At 37.5% G+C, this 16,368-nt stretch overlaps 1 protein-coding gene across 6 annotated transcripts in view; it reads right to left on the reverse strand.

The window, feature by feature from the left end:
* TECPR2 (tectonin beta-propeller repeat containing 2) overlaps positions 1 to 16,368 on the reverse strand; it is a 67,469-nt gene that overhangs the window by 9,941 nt on the left and 41,160 nt on the right. For 4 of the 6 annotated variants that reach the window (XM_088149811.1, XM_088149813.1, XM_088149814.1 and 1 more), the window contains exons 18-20: positions 12,009 to 12,150; positions 10,695 to 10,844; positions 2,545 to 9,217 (exon numbers count right to left, since the gene is read on the reverse strand). In XM_088149811.1, coding sequence (XP_088005937.1) covers positions 9,060 to 9,217; positions 10,695 to 10,844; positions 12,009 to 12,150 — 450 coding nt within the window. In that variant the 3' untranslated portion in view covers positions 2,545 to 9,059. Of the gene's footprint in view, positions 1 to 2,544; positions 9,218 to 10,694; positions 10,845 to 12,008; positions 12,151 to 16,368 lie in introns of those variants that run through there. The other 2 variants (XM_088149815.1, XM_088149816.1) reach the window with 2 other exon arrangements.

Consider the following 16,368-nt stretch of genomic DNA (forward strand, 5'->3'; position numbering starts at 1 on the left):
ATTACCACCTATGCCTTATGAGAAAAACCACAATTAGAGATCAGGAAAATAACATGTTTGTAAACTGCCCACAACCCATATCTGATCAGCTGAGTTCATACAACACACCGTACCACACATTAGCCAACCTCATTGTAACCTAGCATGTTACGTGAATCCAGCTTGTGCAGTTAGTTTATAGCCTTGTTTATAAGTCAGAGCCTGAAAACTAGGATGGATAAACCATGGATAAATGAAGCACTTTATGCAAACATGATAATAGGCAAAAGAACTTTTCATTCAGCAAAGTCCTTTAAGAATTTGTGAGCTTTATATATTCCCTGTCAACTCATTATCAAGTGGATTAATCCTTGCAGTTGTTTTTCCTGCTGCCATTCAAAGCTATATCCTCTTAAGTAAATCATCAGGCAGTGAAATGGCACTCTTAAAGGCAAATCCGAACTTCCCTTGGAATCCACTGTTGCCTTTTAAACTGAAAGCCAAGGTACAAGAGGGGAGAATAATGAGTGGCTGGGGAGTCCAGGGAGGGGGGCATCCCAGTAATAAGGCTCTTCATTATTCCTCTGGATCTGGGCTTCTTCTTTGAGAAGTATCTGCTAGGACTAAGTTCAGCAGAGTTTCAACAGAATCAAATAATAATAATAATAATAATAATAATAATAATAATAATACACTCTGATTATGCTCAACAGCTTTTGCTGATCATCATCGTTAATATGTTGGAAGGCTGAGCCTAATACTGAAAACAGGATGTAGAGTTTTGCGAGGCCTTAGAAAAAATGTAGCTTTCAAGTTCTTCTTTACCCAGTCAAAAGTTATGCGAGCATTTATCATGTTTTTAATTTTGCAATATGTGCTTTCATAACCAGGTTCACAATTAAGCAACTAAGCAAGATATTCAGGGTGCATCAATAAAGACTTTCCTGGCAGAGATACAAGATGCAAGGGTGGCATTCTTGTAAGTGGCACCACAGCCTTATTTTGAATTCTGCATATTTCTGCTGGGTAGGAGGAAATAATGCAACAGCTGTGAGAAATCTTAAGTATGTAATTGGTGGCCTTTTGTTCAGCAGTCAAAAAAGTATTTCCTTGCCTCCCACTTTGGCACCAAAGCATTAGAAACAGTTGCCCAGATACCTACAAAATCTTGTGCAGTGTTGCTATATGAGAGAAAGAAATGGGAGGATCTGCTTTTCTCTTTGGTGGGTGACCACTTTTTGTCTCAGATCAGCTCCAAAGGACCAATCTGAACTGGCACTTGAAAGAGGAGCACTAGTTGTCAGGAAGCAATCAAAACATATGAGGGATGACTCGGAAGTCTTGCTTCCTTTTTCTTTCAAAGAGAACTCTATTATAATAGAAGACTCTTGACAACAGTATTCAAGTGGGATCTCATCAGGACTGCTGTTTTTAGAAAGCCCAGGTGAAATTGCCAGATCCAAACAAGGGAGACTGAAAAACCTACCTGACACTTCATAGCATAGTGGTAGTGCTTTACATCAGTAAGATGTACTTGCCCATCATCTTTCCACATTCTTCTTTAATCATGGTGAATGCAAGACTTTTCTGACAATTAGGACTGTTTCCTGATGAGAGAAATCTCTCAGAACAATCTGATGCATGTTTATTTGGAAGTAAGCCCCAGTGTGCATAGTAAGGCTGCTAGGTAAGAGTACACAGGTTTATGATAACACCCAACTTCCTTTTTCTCATTTCCATATGAATCCAGAGAAAAACAGTTCATGTTCTATATCAAAGTCTAATGAGATGGAGAAAGTACCTAGTCTGCAGAACACATTAGACCAAAATGTGGTTAGCTACTTCATGGCTCCATGTGCTATGTGACCACACCCAATTAGCTTAGTTTATGGGTCAGTGTATTGTGTGAAACCAGCCAATTTGGTCAACCATAGTTAGTAAACCAGTGTCTGAAAGTCTGAATTAAGAACATTTATGGGCTTATGAACTGCACTCTAGCTTTGACTATTGCCAATATAGGGTTCCTGCTATACTTGCCTGGAGCCAGTTCAGCCCTTGGACCAAAAGAGATTGTCCTACCTCTATATAACAAGAAAAATGATTAATGCAGACTGAGGATCAAAATCCTGTTTACAGGTTATTTATATGTTAAAGAGAATAGGTTACATGTATATTTTTAAAAAATAAATATGGAAGAATTCAGAAGCTGAACACTTCAAATAAGCTGAAGGCACCATCTGGTAGGATACTATTTGGTGCTCTTAGTGAAATATATCTAATATTTTAAATTTCCCCTCCCTTCTAACTCCCATGGTAACATTTCTGAAGCTTTGTATATGAAGTCATGCTGATATAGTTTTGATCATTCAGAAAAGGTGAGGGGGTTCATGTGGAAGGCTGAAGAAAGACTATCTGCCACAGCAAAGCTCTGCTAGCACAAGATCTGAAGTACTTCTTCCAAATCATTTTCAAAGCATGCACAGCCCTAATACCAAGGGAAATCTTAACTTTTTAATCAACCTTTTTATCCTATTTTGTGTTCCTCTTCATGTAACCTGTTACTGGAAAAGCTGCCGTTGCCCTTTGGGATAGTCTCCCTCCTGAAATCCAGTTGACCCTGATTTTATTGGGCTTCAGGAAGGCCATGAAGACATGGGTCTTTCTTCAGGCATTAGGACCAGGATATTAGTGGAGCATGTTATATGTCTGTTGGAGTTGTGAGCTGTTTTGGGTTGCCTTGGTTATAGTATGACTATATTCTGTACTGTTTTATTTTTTTAATATGTTTTTAATGTATTGTTTGTTTATCTCCCAAAGCTACTTGTTTAAGATGGGCAGCCCCATAAATTTTCCAAATAAATTAATAAATGTATCCAATATTCTCAAAAATCTCTCTTATACAAAAAATGAAATGCAATTATATTGGGGCTGCCCTGGCCTGTTCAATATCTGTAATTCCTTTGTGGTCAATTCTATCCATTCTACTCCCCAACTAACAAATTCTCATTACTGTGATTTTTCTCTGTCTAGTGCCACTGTGCCATCTCCAGCAACACCTGTGTGACCTCAAAGTTTGAAGTACTGCCCATTTGTGCAGACAATCTAGATTGATCTGCAGTAACAGGTGGTACTTTTTGCATTTCTGCTGCAGACCATGAAAAGATCTTAACCATTTAATCCATTAGTCCATTATGCACTTTTTCCAAGCGTTTCAGGAACTGGTATAAAATAGCATATATAGAATAATATAGAATATATTATTCTATACAGAATAATATAGAAGGCTGTATCTTCTAACATTAATAAAACTTTGTGAAGAGATCCTTTCTTCTATACTAATATGAATATTATATAGCCAAAGCAATCTCAAAAGGTATACATCAATAACTTCTCAGACCAAAAAAGAAATCTTATTTGAACTTCACTTAAAAGGGCAATTATTCTTGATGTAGTACTGTAATTGAATTGGTAATATAATAGAAGGCCAAATTGCCAATTCTTTGCTCTGCAAAGAATCCTACAGAACTTGAACTGAGGAGATATATGAGGTCATCTATTGTCCCTATTGTATAAATCAGCCAGTCTTTCCCTGTTGTAGCTATTTCTCAAGAAGTATTTTGCTTTTTTTGCAACCATTCTACAAATCAAATAAATACTATTTAAATAGCATTGAAATAGCATTACTTATTTTAGATCACAAAGAGAGCCATAATGTTGATGTTTTGCCTTTATTTTTTTAAAAAACATTTTACATTAAAGAGTATACACTTTTTCCTAGAGTATTAGTTTCCTATATTCATGGAGATTATTTGTGTTGAAAAGCGGGAGGATGTTGAAAAATCTAAAATTGCATGAAGTTTGACATGTAACAGCATCAAATTCTGCCACACTCTACCATATTCTGTGTAATACCTATACTTCAAATCAGCTGTGTAAAATTTTATCTGTTAGAACTATAAAAAGTGTGTCTTTACTTTGTACAGGATTCTGGCCAGTCCTGTGCTTAGCTGATCTAAGTTAACAGTCTCACATTTTTGGATTTAGGACTCACCTTCAGTGGTGTTTGTGAACCGTTTTAGAACTATATGTAACTCTGAAATACTATAACCTACAGTGTTGTCATATGCCTCTATGTCCTGTTAATAAAGAGATCAATATTACCACAAACAGTGTACTATGTTGTGTATTTATTGTACATTTTACTGTCTTTTTTGGAAGCTTTAGATTTACTAACCAATGGCACCTCCTTTAGGAGCAGCAACTTCAACCAAGTGTTCTGTTGATCAATCCTGCACATCAGAGATACTTTGACCTATCTCTCTTTAGAGAACAGCTTCAACTCATAGAACTCATAATTTGGGGCTGAATTGCCTGCTTCAAATCATACCACATTTCAATGGAGGAAAGATCAGGACTTTGTCTCAGTCATTCCAAAATGTGAAATTTTTTTTGCTTCAGCCATTGTTGTTTTGCATGACCCACACTGGTTTAACAGCTCACATATATTCTGCATTCTCCTGTAGAATTTGCTGGTACAATTCAGAATCCATTGTTCCTGATCTTAAAGCTGCAAAGAACCTCCAAACCATGATACTCCCATTACCATGCTTCATGGTTGGAATAAGGTTCTTTTCTTTGAATTCTGTGTTTCTCATTAATTGTTCAATGTAAGAGTAGCCTCAATTTTTTTGCCATTACCCTGGCTTTCTTTGCAACCTCCTGGAGAATTTCATGCTTTGCTCTTGGGGTGATTTTTGTGGGAAGATTGTTCCTGCAAAGAGTTAACAATAGTGTTTAATATATGCATTTCTATACTATATGTCTGACCATGGATTGATGGAGGCCAAAGTGTCACATAGTGATTAAGGTGCTGGATATACCAGAGAGATTCAAGTCCATCATCAACCATTAAAGTTCTCATGGCGACTTTGGGTCAGTCACTCTCGGCCCAATCTACCTCACTGGGTTATTTCTGAGGGAAAGACTATGTATGTTAACCTTGATCTCCTGAACAAAAGGTAGGATATAACATGAATAAATAATTTAAAATGGCAGTGATTTTGTAGCCCCTATCATCCTGATAAGCAATAACCCTTTTTCTGAGGTGGGCAGAGATTTTGATCGAGGCATGATTCACTTCCATAAATTCATGAGCATGCTTTCATAAGGAAGGACCTTTCAAACCCAGATCTGATTGTCATCTCTTTGATTGAAAATCTGAGTCAACTTAGCTCCTTAACAGAGCTGAACATTTATTTTGTTAACTGCCCAATCAAATGACTCTGGGTGCTTTACAGCAATGTAAAAACCAGGAAAAAGAAAACTCTATAACCTAAAAATCAATTATACAAATATGTAAATGCATAAATATACAAATGCAGAGGTGATTACCTGCAACCAATCAAGTGGAGCTGAGTGTTTGGTGAAATAAATAATAATTTCCCAACATATGAGAAATATCTTAGGGCTTCACATACTTTTTCCAACCAAACAGCAAATATTAGGTCAAATGCATTAAAAAAAAGACACGGAATAATAACACTGCTTCGTGTATTTGTTCAACATCTATTTATTAATAAGACTTAGATACGCTCTGCTCCTATTGTAGGTTCTCATGTTGCAGGATTATGGATTGTTCTAAACAGTTCATAAACTTTCCTTAGCCTAAACATGAGTTTTCCTGCTGCAAGCAGAGGTATATGGAGGAGATACCTTCCAGCCTTCTAAAAGTCTATGATCAGGCAAGTCATTGTTTTCAAAACTGGTTTGGGGTATTTAAACGGATTGGTTTGAAGAAATAATTTCTAAGTTTATCATAACTTTTTTAATTTCCAAAGATAGAGTTGTGTTACCTTTTGTAGCAGTTCTGTGACACCTTGAATATTTACAACCATTTATTATCACATAAATGTTTAATCAGTGGACTCGGATCCACAAAAGTTTTACTATAATAAATTTATTAAGTTTTTAAGGTGCCATAAAACAGCTGGGTTTTTAATTCACTTATTTTTAATTAGAGTTTTGTTTTTATTTGAGTTTTATTACTGTTAGCTAGCTTGAGAACTATCTTTGAACAGAAACCTCTGAAGGAAGTGGAGATATAAGCTTCTCAAAGATTCTAGCCATTCTTATATTTGACAGGTTAACACTCTAGCCATCTTGTTAAAAATGTAGTAATGTATAATAACTAATCCAGAATAAACCTGAAGAGCCTCCCTTCAACTGTGCTGGACGGTAAATATAAGGGAGTCCCATTGGTTAAAAGGCTGTGTCCATGTGGTTCTGGGGAAGTGGAAACCACTGGGCATGTCCTCTTACGGTGTCCATTTTATAGAGAATTACGAACAAAATTTATTTCTCCAACGATTAGCAGATATCCTGGCCGACCGGACGCTGAATATCTTCAAATTCTCCTCAAAGATGAGTGGAGTAATGTTACAGTGCAGGTGGCAAGATTTTGTGCAGCAGCTCTTAAGAGCCGACATATTATTGTGAACAATTGATATAAGCATTCTGTATTTCTATATTTATGTACTCAAAAACTGATATTAACTCTTAATTCTAATGGTTTATAATGTGTAATTTTAGGACAATTGAAGCCATGATGCATAAATTATTGTAAATGATTTTTTAATTATAACCGACAAGTACCTTGACTAGCATGCTTTTGGATATATAATCCCTTATTCGGATTGGACATATTTCATGTCTTTCCCTTTCTTTTAATATTGTACTGGTCTAATTGACTGTAATAAAGTTAATACAATACAACCTGAAGAGCCTATTTCTTGTACAGTGAAAATCATGGCAAAAATATAGTACAAATACCTTTAAGACTATAAGATGAAATAAAACTGCTATTTTTTTTACTTGATACTTGACCAAAATTCATAATAGTTTTTAAATTTTAATCTGTTGGGTGCAATAACAAATTCTTTAAAACAGAAAACAGAAAATCTTCAGAACCTAGAAAAAAGAACTGTAAGATTTTCTTGGAGGTTTCATTAGATTGCATCAAAATCTTCATTATATAGCTCCCATAAAACCAACCCAGGAAAGTTATATTCAGAGTCATGATAGATTGGGGCGGCCTATACATTTCATAAATAAATATACCAAAATTAAATATCAAAACAAAAACACTTTTAAGAAAAAGTCTAGTTTATTGCACTTATCTGAAAGCTTATGGGAAAAAAACACAAATTTACAGAAGTGAAACTATGTATGGTAAACATTTCAGGTAGTTAGAAGATACAAAAGAACTCTATGGGCTTAGAAGAGCTGTCAACACCAGTTCATATTTATGAATCAAGCCAATTACACTATTATGCACTGCATAAACATCTAGCAAATTAAGCCATTAATGGGAGAGGGGGGCGTTTTTAAAAGTGTTAGTGTGTGTATATACATGCATACATATTTTTGAGTGTGTGCAAATGTGTCATTTTTTCATTATTAGAATATGAACATTTGGCCAGAAGTGCACCATAGGGCTGCCCCATTTCCTCAGAAATTCTGAACTTCAGAGGAGCTACAACATTGGAATACCAGTTGCCAAAGGACTTCTCAAAATAGCCTGCCAATTGAACTAGGGATACATTGACAGTTGGTTACAAAAACATCCAGAGGCCGATTCCAAGTGGATAAGATCTCAGAACGAAACAAATATGACCTCCTGGTCACCCCAAAATAAAAGAATCGACCAAGCTCTAATCATACAAATGCTGCTAATAGATATGTCTATGGTGCCAAAATTAGTTCTTATGAAGAAAATCCACCAATACAATGTTGTATCAGGCAGCTTTAGAAAGAAAAAAAAAACAAACCATTATCTCCCCCCAGGTTCACACACCATCTTTATCAGTTAGCTCATTTGCAGTTTCAATAATAGTTGCTTAATACATTCATGTCTCAAATAAATATATATTTTAAAAAGTACTTAAGTGTAAACCACTGGGATTATGTTTTTTCTTACAGTATTCTTAAGAAATTCAGTAATTATGACACATAAGCTGCAGTGATCTGTAAATTATAAATTTAAGCACCTCTGCTGTAAACATTTCAAATATAAGACATTGCAAGATTTAGCTAATGTAGCTAAAAATTTCCTATTATAAAGGCGAATCCTGATGAGTACCACAACCTTTCTTTTGGGATAAGCTTCTTTAGTACTATATTTAGATTTTGTTATAAATTATGGTACAAAAAGGAAATAGAGAATCTACTCTGAACACAGGCTTAATTCTGTCAGGCTAAATGTGGTACTGGATGTCACCTACAGAGCCATCCTCATTTTACTGAAATAACTTATAATGTTCTGCTTAGCTCTTAAAGGCATTTGTGGAACACAAGCCTAAAATGTCTCGGAAAAACATGTAAGGCAACGTTCCCTAACCAGAACCCCACCAAGATACATTGGAACTAAAATATCCACAATTCCCAGTCAACATGTTAAAAGTAGCTGGGAATTTAGACAGTTATAATCTCAAACCACAAGAGACCTCCAAGTTAGGGAAAAATAAGGGGAACTAATGCTTTTAGCCCAGTTAATCAGAGCAAAAATTCAGTAGAGCTCTGAAAGTTATAATGAAACTAATCTGAGCACCAAACTGTGCATCTCTTTCCACTGAAAAAATTACAGTATTTTGTTCCTTTCTATTAAAGGCATACTCATTTTTTCCTACTAAGATTAACATCCAAGAGAAAAACTAAAAAGCGTCTTTTTCAGTAGTTGAGAAATAGGTGATGTAAGAGAAGTTCTTCCCACATAGTACAGGTATTAGCTTGCATGCTACAGCAAATTCATTTTGCTGCTAATGAGGTTAAACTGATACATTATAGTCAAAGTACAACTTCTAGAATAAAGACAAATTCACAATTTCTTTAAGCCGCATTGCCTGCCTCACCTGAGATATACTGAACAAGACATTTCACTACACAATTTGAAGACTACTGTATAAATTAGTCTTCTATATCTCCAAAAGGTAATGTTATGAAATGTTTGTGGCTTCAAAAGCCTGGCATTTGCCATGTAACAGAATTCCCAAGGATGTTTTCTTACTTATTTACTGTTATTCACTTTATATCACTTCCCACTCATCCTCAAAATCATCAGAGTGAAATGATACTGAAGCATCACTGTGTTTCTGCAAGTTATGAGAATGCTGGAATGTCTTTGTGAGACGCTGAAGGAGATATCCTGAAGAACCAATTGCCCACAGTTCATCTAAAGGGGTAACTGGGGAACAACAACAACGAATTAGATTCAGTATGCAAGTCAGAAGAAGGAATGCCTCAAGAAATCTAGCTTACCTCCACCCAGAAAAATTTAAGGCTGAATTATAGAGTATAGCCACTGAAATCAATGGGATTCAAGATCAGCATTAACTTTTTTCACTGATTTAATGGCTTTGCAATAATAATAGTAGTAGTAATAGTAGTACAGTGGAACCTCAGTTCACGAACTTAATTCGTTCCGCGACTCTGGTCGCGACCCGAATTGGTTACAACCAGAAGCAAATTTTCCCATAAGGTTCAATGTAATTACCGTTAATCCGTTCTGGCGTGGAGGACAGGGAGGTGGCTATTGCTTGGAGGGAGAGTCCCCCTCCCTACGACCATGTGTCAGGGGCGGAAAATGGCCGCGGACCACATGTCAGGGGAGGAAAAATGGCCGCAGACCACATGTCAGGGGCGGGAAAATGGCCGCGGACCACGTGTCACGGGCGGGAAAATGGCCGCGGACCGTGTCACAGGAGGGAAAATGGCCACGGATCCTGTTCGTGACCCAAGGCGGAGTTCGCGAACCGAAGTAAAATTTTGCGGCCGGAGCTGGTCGTCACCCGAAAGGTTCGTGAACAGAAGCGTTCGTAACCCGAGGTTCCACTGTAGTAGTAGTAGTAGTAGTAATAGGAGAAAATCACAAAATACAAAGACCTGCAAATAGAAATAGAATGACTGTGGCAAAGGAAAGCAAAGATGGTACCAATAGTAATAGGTGCCTTGGGTGCAATCCCAAAACATCTGGAGCACCACTTGAACACCATCGATGTTGACAAAATCACCATCTGTCAATTGCAAAAGGCAGCTTTACTTGGAACAGTTTACACCCTGCGATGGTAACTTTAACAACATCAAACAACATCTGCCTATCCCAGGTCCTTGGGAAGGACTCGATGGCTGGATAAAAATGCCAAATCCAGTCTAAACAACTAGCTGACTGTGCAACCAATAATAATAATTTAAATTTGTAAACTACATTTGGAGAAAGAAACATTGTCTCATTTTCTTTCCAATTTCACCTAAATTAAGAAAATAATCTGAAAACAGAAAATGTCCAATTATTCAGTTGAAAGTGGTTGCTAGAATAGACTTTGTTTGCTATTACTTTGCCTGCGTACTGGTATCTGCTTGCGTGGTCTGCATTTGTTTTAGTAGTGAATGGCTCTTATGTTATCTGGTAGGAAGGTGAGCCAGTGGCAGTTTGTTATTCCAAATGGAGATCAAAGCAGTTAAGATCTCTTCAAGGTTGTTTGGGGAGACTTAAAACTTAGATGTAGAGAGGAGCTGTGTGAAGTTCAAGGTCAAACTGATTAGAACAGCTAGTATATTTCAGCTTTCTGGTCCTGAATAAACAGACTTCCTGCTACAATCCCCCAAAGACCACATACTATGTTAATATGCGTGTGCATGCAGACACGCACACATACACTTACCTGCCAAACAAGAAACATTCCCTGGAATCTTCTTCCAGTAATCACCTGCAGGATTTTTATCTGTGATGCCATACCGGCGTGCTACATCTCCATTTGGACAACGGGCCCATACTGTCTTCATGCTTATTACCAGCTCACTTGCCTGAAGCCCTAAAAACCAAGACATATGAAGTACAAACTTACTGAAAGAGCTTTGAAATGGATACTATGCATACTGTATTCAAAAGAAACAGTAAACACTTATCATTAGAATAAATCAAATTAAAACAAAAACAAAGGGTAGCTTCATATATTGTTGTATCTTCACAGCTAAGAATTATTGAGAGGATATAGGAAGCACTGAGAGCCAGTTTGGTGTAATGGTTAAGGCACCTGCCTAGAAATCAGGAGATTGTGAATTCTAATCCCACCTTGGGCACAAGCCAGCTGGGTGATCTTGGGCCAGTCACTCACTCTCTCTCTCCATCCTAGGAAGCAGGCAATGACAAACCACTTCTGAAAAACCTTGCCAAGAAAACTGCAGGGACTTGTCCAAGCAGTTGCCAGGAGTCAAGACTGACTCGAAGGCACAAAAATCAATCAATCAATCAATCAATCAATCAATCAATCAATCAATCATGTACTATGAACCAGCCTTTCCTGATTAATCCCAATGATGGAAGAGGATGAGAACTACAGCCCAACACATCAGCAGTGCATTAGTTTGGCCAAGGCATATAATATGCCAAGTGTTATAATTGCCTGATTAGTGGAATGGAAACTTGCTTTAAAGATTTCCTAAGAAACAGGCTGTAGACAAAAAAACCTGGGCAAATGACTCGGAGACCAAGCACCGAGGACCAAGACAGCAGGAAGGAGACAAACCTGAAACTACAGATGGACTTGACTCAAGATATGCTGGATTGGACAAACCTATCTATTGTTGGAGGTTGGACTAGAAGACCTCCAGGATCCCTTCCAGCCCAATGATTCTATGATTTCTCAAGGCATTTTCAGCCTGCTATTGTTCCTGCTTGTGTATCATGACATGTTGCTTCCGTAACTGGCAGTTTCATACAACCAGTAACACTTTGGACACTATATATATACTCCATGAAACTTTTGAGTTCCCTTATTCCTTTTTAAACATTCATTTAATCTACTGCACCTCGCAACATCTTGTGATGAGTGCCATAATTTAGGAAGTTGGGAGAGGGAGGAGGTTTTGCTGCATGGTCAGACAAGATGTGTGTTTAGCTAAATAAATCAAGGTGGGGCCAAGCATTGGCAAAATGCAAGTTACAACCAAACAATATATTTGTTAAGTAATCTTACCTGGAACCTGCTCCCAATCTGTGCCTACAGGCATCTCCTCTGTAATCCCAGTGCGCACATGAACATTCCATTTGTTGTCAATGGCCCACAGACTCTGATCATTAGGACTCGAATACACACTGATCAAGTGGACTCCTGCTGCCTACAAAAGTAAAATATATTGTCTGATGTTACAGATCCTCTTTCATGAATTGTCAACTAATTGAAGGGAGTTAAAAAAATCAATTCAATTTCAATCAATTCAATTTCACCCCTCAATTAATAAGCATGCACAAATGGTAAAAGAGAAGAAAACTGTTAGAAGTTTCAACTGGTACAAAATATAACTGCCCCTATGTTCATAGAAACCAGGAGCTCAGTATATCCATCACCAATCTTGTGGGAGCAGTATTATTATAAATAAATAATTATTTATTATTTGTGCTTTTCTCAGCCCAATCCAAGTATGTATGTATGTATGTATGTATGTATGTATGTATAACAACCATAAAGTACAACCCAAAATATAGTAGTGCTAGTAAAATCAGAAAAAATATATAAGATAATAAGTGAATAACATTTGTAGAAACTAAGAATATATCCATAAATGCTAATATAAAACTAGCTCAGTCCTTTAACATATTATTAAACCTAGTCATATAGACCATCTATTGCTCCATCTTGCCAATCCAAAGTTTTTACCTATCTATCTTCAAAGAAGATATTGCTTGAATTATAAATAGTCTTCAGTCTTCAAAATCTCTCCAAATTTAGAAGACTTTTCTGAGGTTTTAGTACTGCCCATTTATGTAAAGCTGATTAAATTGTTTTATACCGCAGTTTATGGAATGTGTTGATTTCTATTTTTAAGCTGTTGTTTTGTAACTTTTAAAAATTATTTGATGCATATATTGTATAAACCACCTTTTCAGAGTATAGCTGATCTGATAGGCCAAATGCAAGCATGGATTTCCAGTATCTTTCATTGCTCACCATCATCACTCAGTGTTTTTGCTTTTGCTGTGAACCATGAAACTTTGCTAAATCTTATGATACAAAGGGACTGACTTTAAAAAGCAGAGTGCTTAAGTGGTACCCTATTCTAACCACTCTTCAGTTCAATTTCTGATTAATTCTACATTATCACTTAAATTATGTTTCCAAATAGCTAATCCCTGCTTTTTAAATGCAAAAGAGCTTTAAAGGGGAAAAAAAGTAGACAGCCTATTTAATCCTTTCTTTTAATCACAAAACGACCTAATCTCTCTTTTATAACTGAGAACATGGATGAAAACCACATGACCAGAAGTTCAACATGTTTAAAAATTATTCAGTTGAAGGTTGCCAAGAATATAACTTCCTTGCACATTCTTTTTAAGAATCAATATTTGATTGATTCTTAAAAAGAATTCTACTTGCTCCTGTCCATTCCAATTTTCTCCTCTTCAGTAGACACAAATACATTATTATTTCATTCTTTAAAATATACAAAACACACCCTAAAACAGAGGTAAGCAATTTTCTGAATGGAGGCTGCAATGCATTCCTCTACCTGTGGTATCGATGGAGAGTGGCTGTGTGAGGGGCAATTTTTGATCAGTTTTGAGAACAGCATTAAGAGCACGAATAGGAACTGTAACCCCTGGGGAAGTACCTCTCACATTTCCATACTTAAACCCACCCACCCCAAATTAGCTCAGAATCATGCCACTGACATTCAGTGACAAAATAGCCAGATTTTGGTGGTGCAATTTTGAACTACTGAGGGGAAGATCTGCCACTCAAGAGGCATCGCACTAAAATTAACCATTCTGCTACTGAGAAGCTGGGGGAGGGTTGCAAATGGTGTGCATAAACAGCTCTGAACTACAGGTTGTTCACCTCTCCTTAAAGTGTTCTATATTTAATCATAGCTGTGCTGAAATAAGGCCACAGTGGCATAAAGATCACAGTCAATCTATACATATATTATTATGTTATGCATATCAACATTGAAGAGACTGAAGTCTGACATTGAGAAGCATGGGGGGGAGGGGGGTGGAAATGTTGGTGTACCTGGACAAAGCATTTTACCTTTACTAAGCAGAAATATCTTAGAAAGTGCAGGACTCTTTGTATGGCGTAACAGTATGATTACAGTATTGAGGAGATAAATTCATACCTGCATTTATCATCCATCTGCTATGTGGCAACCAAGGACTTTCTTGATACAAGCACACCAATGATGGAATTGTCTCTCTGTTTAGTTATGGCTGGCACCAAGTTAGTTAGCTTTTTGTACAATTAAAGACCTGCTGATTCACCTAGCCTTTTGGCTGAACTCACACAATGGTATCACTTACTGCACCTCTATTGTTGTTTTGATTCTGTTTTATGATTTTAGGGTTCAGAATGTTGTATTGTTTTAAATTCTCAGTGGTTTTATTGGTTGGTTTTATGATTCCACATTTTGGGATTACTTTTAATGAAAAGCAAGGTAAAAATTGTTTTAGCAATAAAAAATTAGTTGCAGGAATCACTGACATACATGATTATAGTAAGTAGGCAATTAAGCAGATGATAAAATGGGTAAGAGAAAAAGCAATTGCTAAAGGTAGTAAGGTTTCCCTTCATAAAAATACAACATGCAACTCCATCAAACTTCAAGGATCGTACTGCCCAACCACTGCTATAATGAGAATATCCCTCAATGACCTTATCCTGCAATCTCATTTTACATACTTCATTTCCAAAGTAGAACTTGGGTGCCCTAAGGAAAATGTACTCTGAACATGTGCTCCCACTGACACATGCAGGTCATCTTAAAACCTTTTAATAGATCCATGCTGTATTTTATGCCATGAAGGTTTTACTCTACCCTCTCCACTTTATTTTAAAAAAAAAGTAAGCTGAGTTCTTCCATCTACCATAAAATCATAGGATGGTGTATTTGCCCCTTTTAGGCAGATACTGTAGTTATTTTAGGAGGGAGTGGGAAGGTAAAGCACAGTTAATATCTGCTTATAGTGATGGTATGCCTCAACAACAGAACTGTTAACAGAGATTTCATCAGGTCTTAAAAAATCTCAGATGTGAAAGATACAAATGCAGAACTTCTCTGTCACATACTCTGCTCCCTTGAATACTCTAGTTTACTTCAGCATTCTCTGGATTTTGGTTCCAGACTGTTAAAGTTTATTCCCAGAGTATAAATACCCTCTCTTTGATAAAGATCAGAAACTCTGAGGCCTAGGAGCATCAGATCATGCTTCATATCTCCCTGTTTAAGGTTTTCTTGCTGTGCAAACAAATACACAGTCTTCATGTTCACATACTGAGGCATACGTAGAGGGGGAAAAAAATCCCACATTGAAAACAGCATCATTTATTCCTTCTCCATAAACAAGGCAACAAGTGTTTTATTAAGTATTGCCCTTCTCTTGTTTAACACTGGGGCTGCCCTAGCTTTCAGCAAGCAGTTGCTCCATCTCAGTGGCTATAATTCATTTGTTAATTATTACAGTTCTGCAATAATGAGATATTATGTTTAAATTTTTAGCCCCAGGACAAGTCCCTGCAGTTTTCTTGGCAAGATTTCAGAAGTGGTTTACCATTGCCTCCTTCCTAGGGCTGAGAGAGAGTGGCTGGCCCAAGGTCACTCAGCTGGCTTTGTACCTAAGGTGGGACTCATAGTCTCCCAGTTTCTAGCCTGATGCCTTAACCACTGTAATTATCAATTCATTTGTTAACTGTTATACTTCTGCAATAATGAGATACTATGTTTAAATTTTTAGCCCCAGGCGATAAAATGCTGAAGGCCTCTCCTGCTTAAGGCTATCCAATTAACTCCTTCATAAAGCAGTAGAGATCATAAAATACAGTGGTACCTCAGTTTACGAATTTAATCCGTTCCGTGACTCTGGTCACAACCCGATTTGTTCGCAACCCGAAGCAAATTTTCCCATAAGGTTCAATGTAATTACCGTTAATCCGTTCTGGCGTCTGCGGACCACGCGTCAAGGGCGGAAAAACGGCTGCGGACCGCATGGCAGGGCGGAAAAACAGCCGCGGACCACATGGCACGGGCGGAAAAATGGCCGCGGACCATGTGGCAGGGCGGAAAAACGGCCGCGGACTGCGCGGCAGGGTGGAAAAATGGCCGCAGACCATGTGGCACGGGCGGAAAATGGCCACGGACCACGTGTCACGGGTGGAAAAATGGCTGCGGACCACGTGTCACAGCGGAAAATGGCCGTGGATCCGGTTCGTACCCCGAGGCGGAGTTCGCAAACCGAGGTAAATTTTTGTGGCTGGAGCTGGTCGCAACCCAAAAAGTTCGTAAGCAGAGGCGTTGGTAACCCGAGGTACCACTGTAATGCTATAATGCAGTATTCAATATTGT

This window comes from Python bivittatus, unplaced genomic scaffold (assembly GCF_059951505.1).
Source record: "Python bivittatus isolate LINGU-HERP-01145 unplaced genomic scaffold, Pbiv_v1 ctg000580_np1212, whole genome shotgun sequence".
In the NCBI taxonomy this organism is placed as follows: Eukaryota; Metazoa; Chordata; class Lepidosauria; order Squamata; family Pythonidae; genus Python; species Python bivittatus.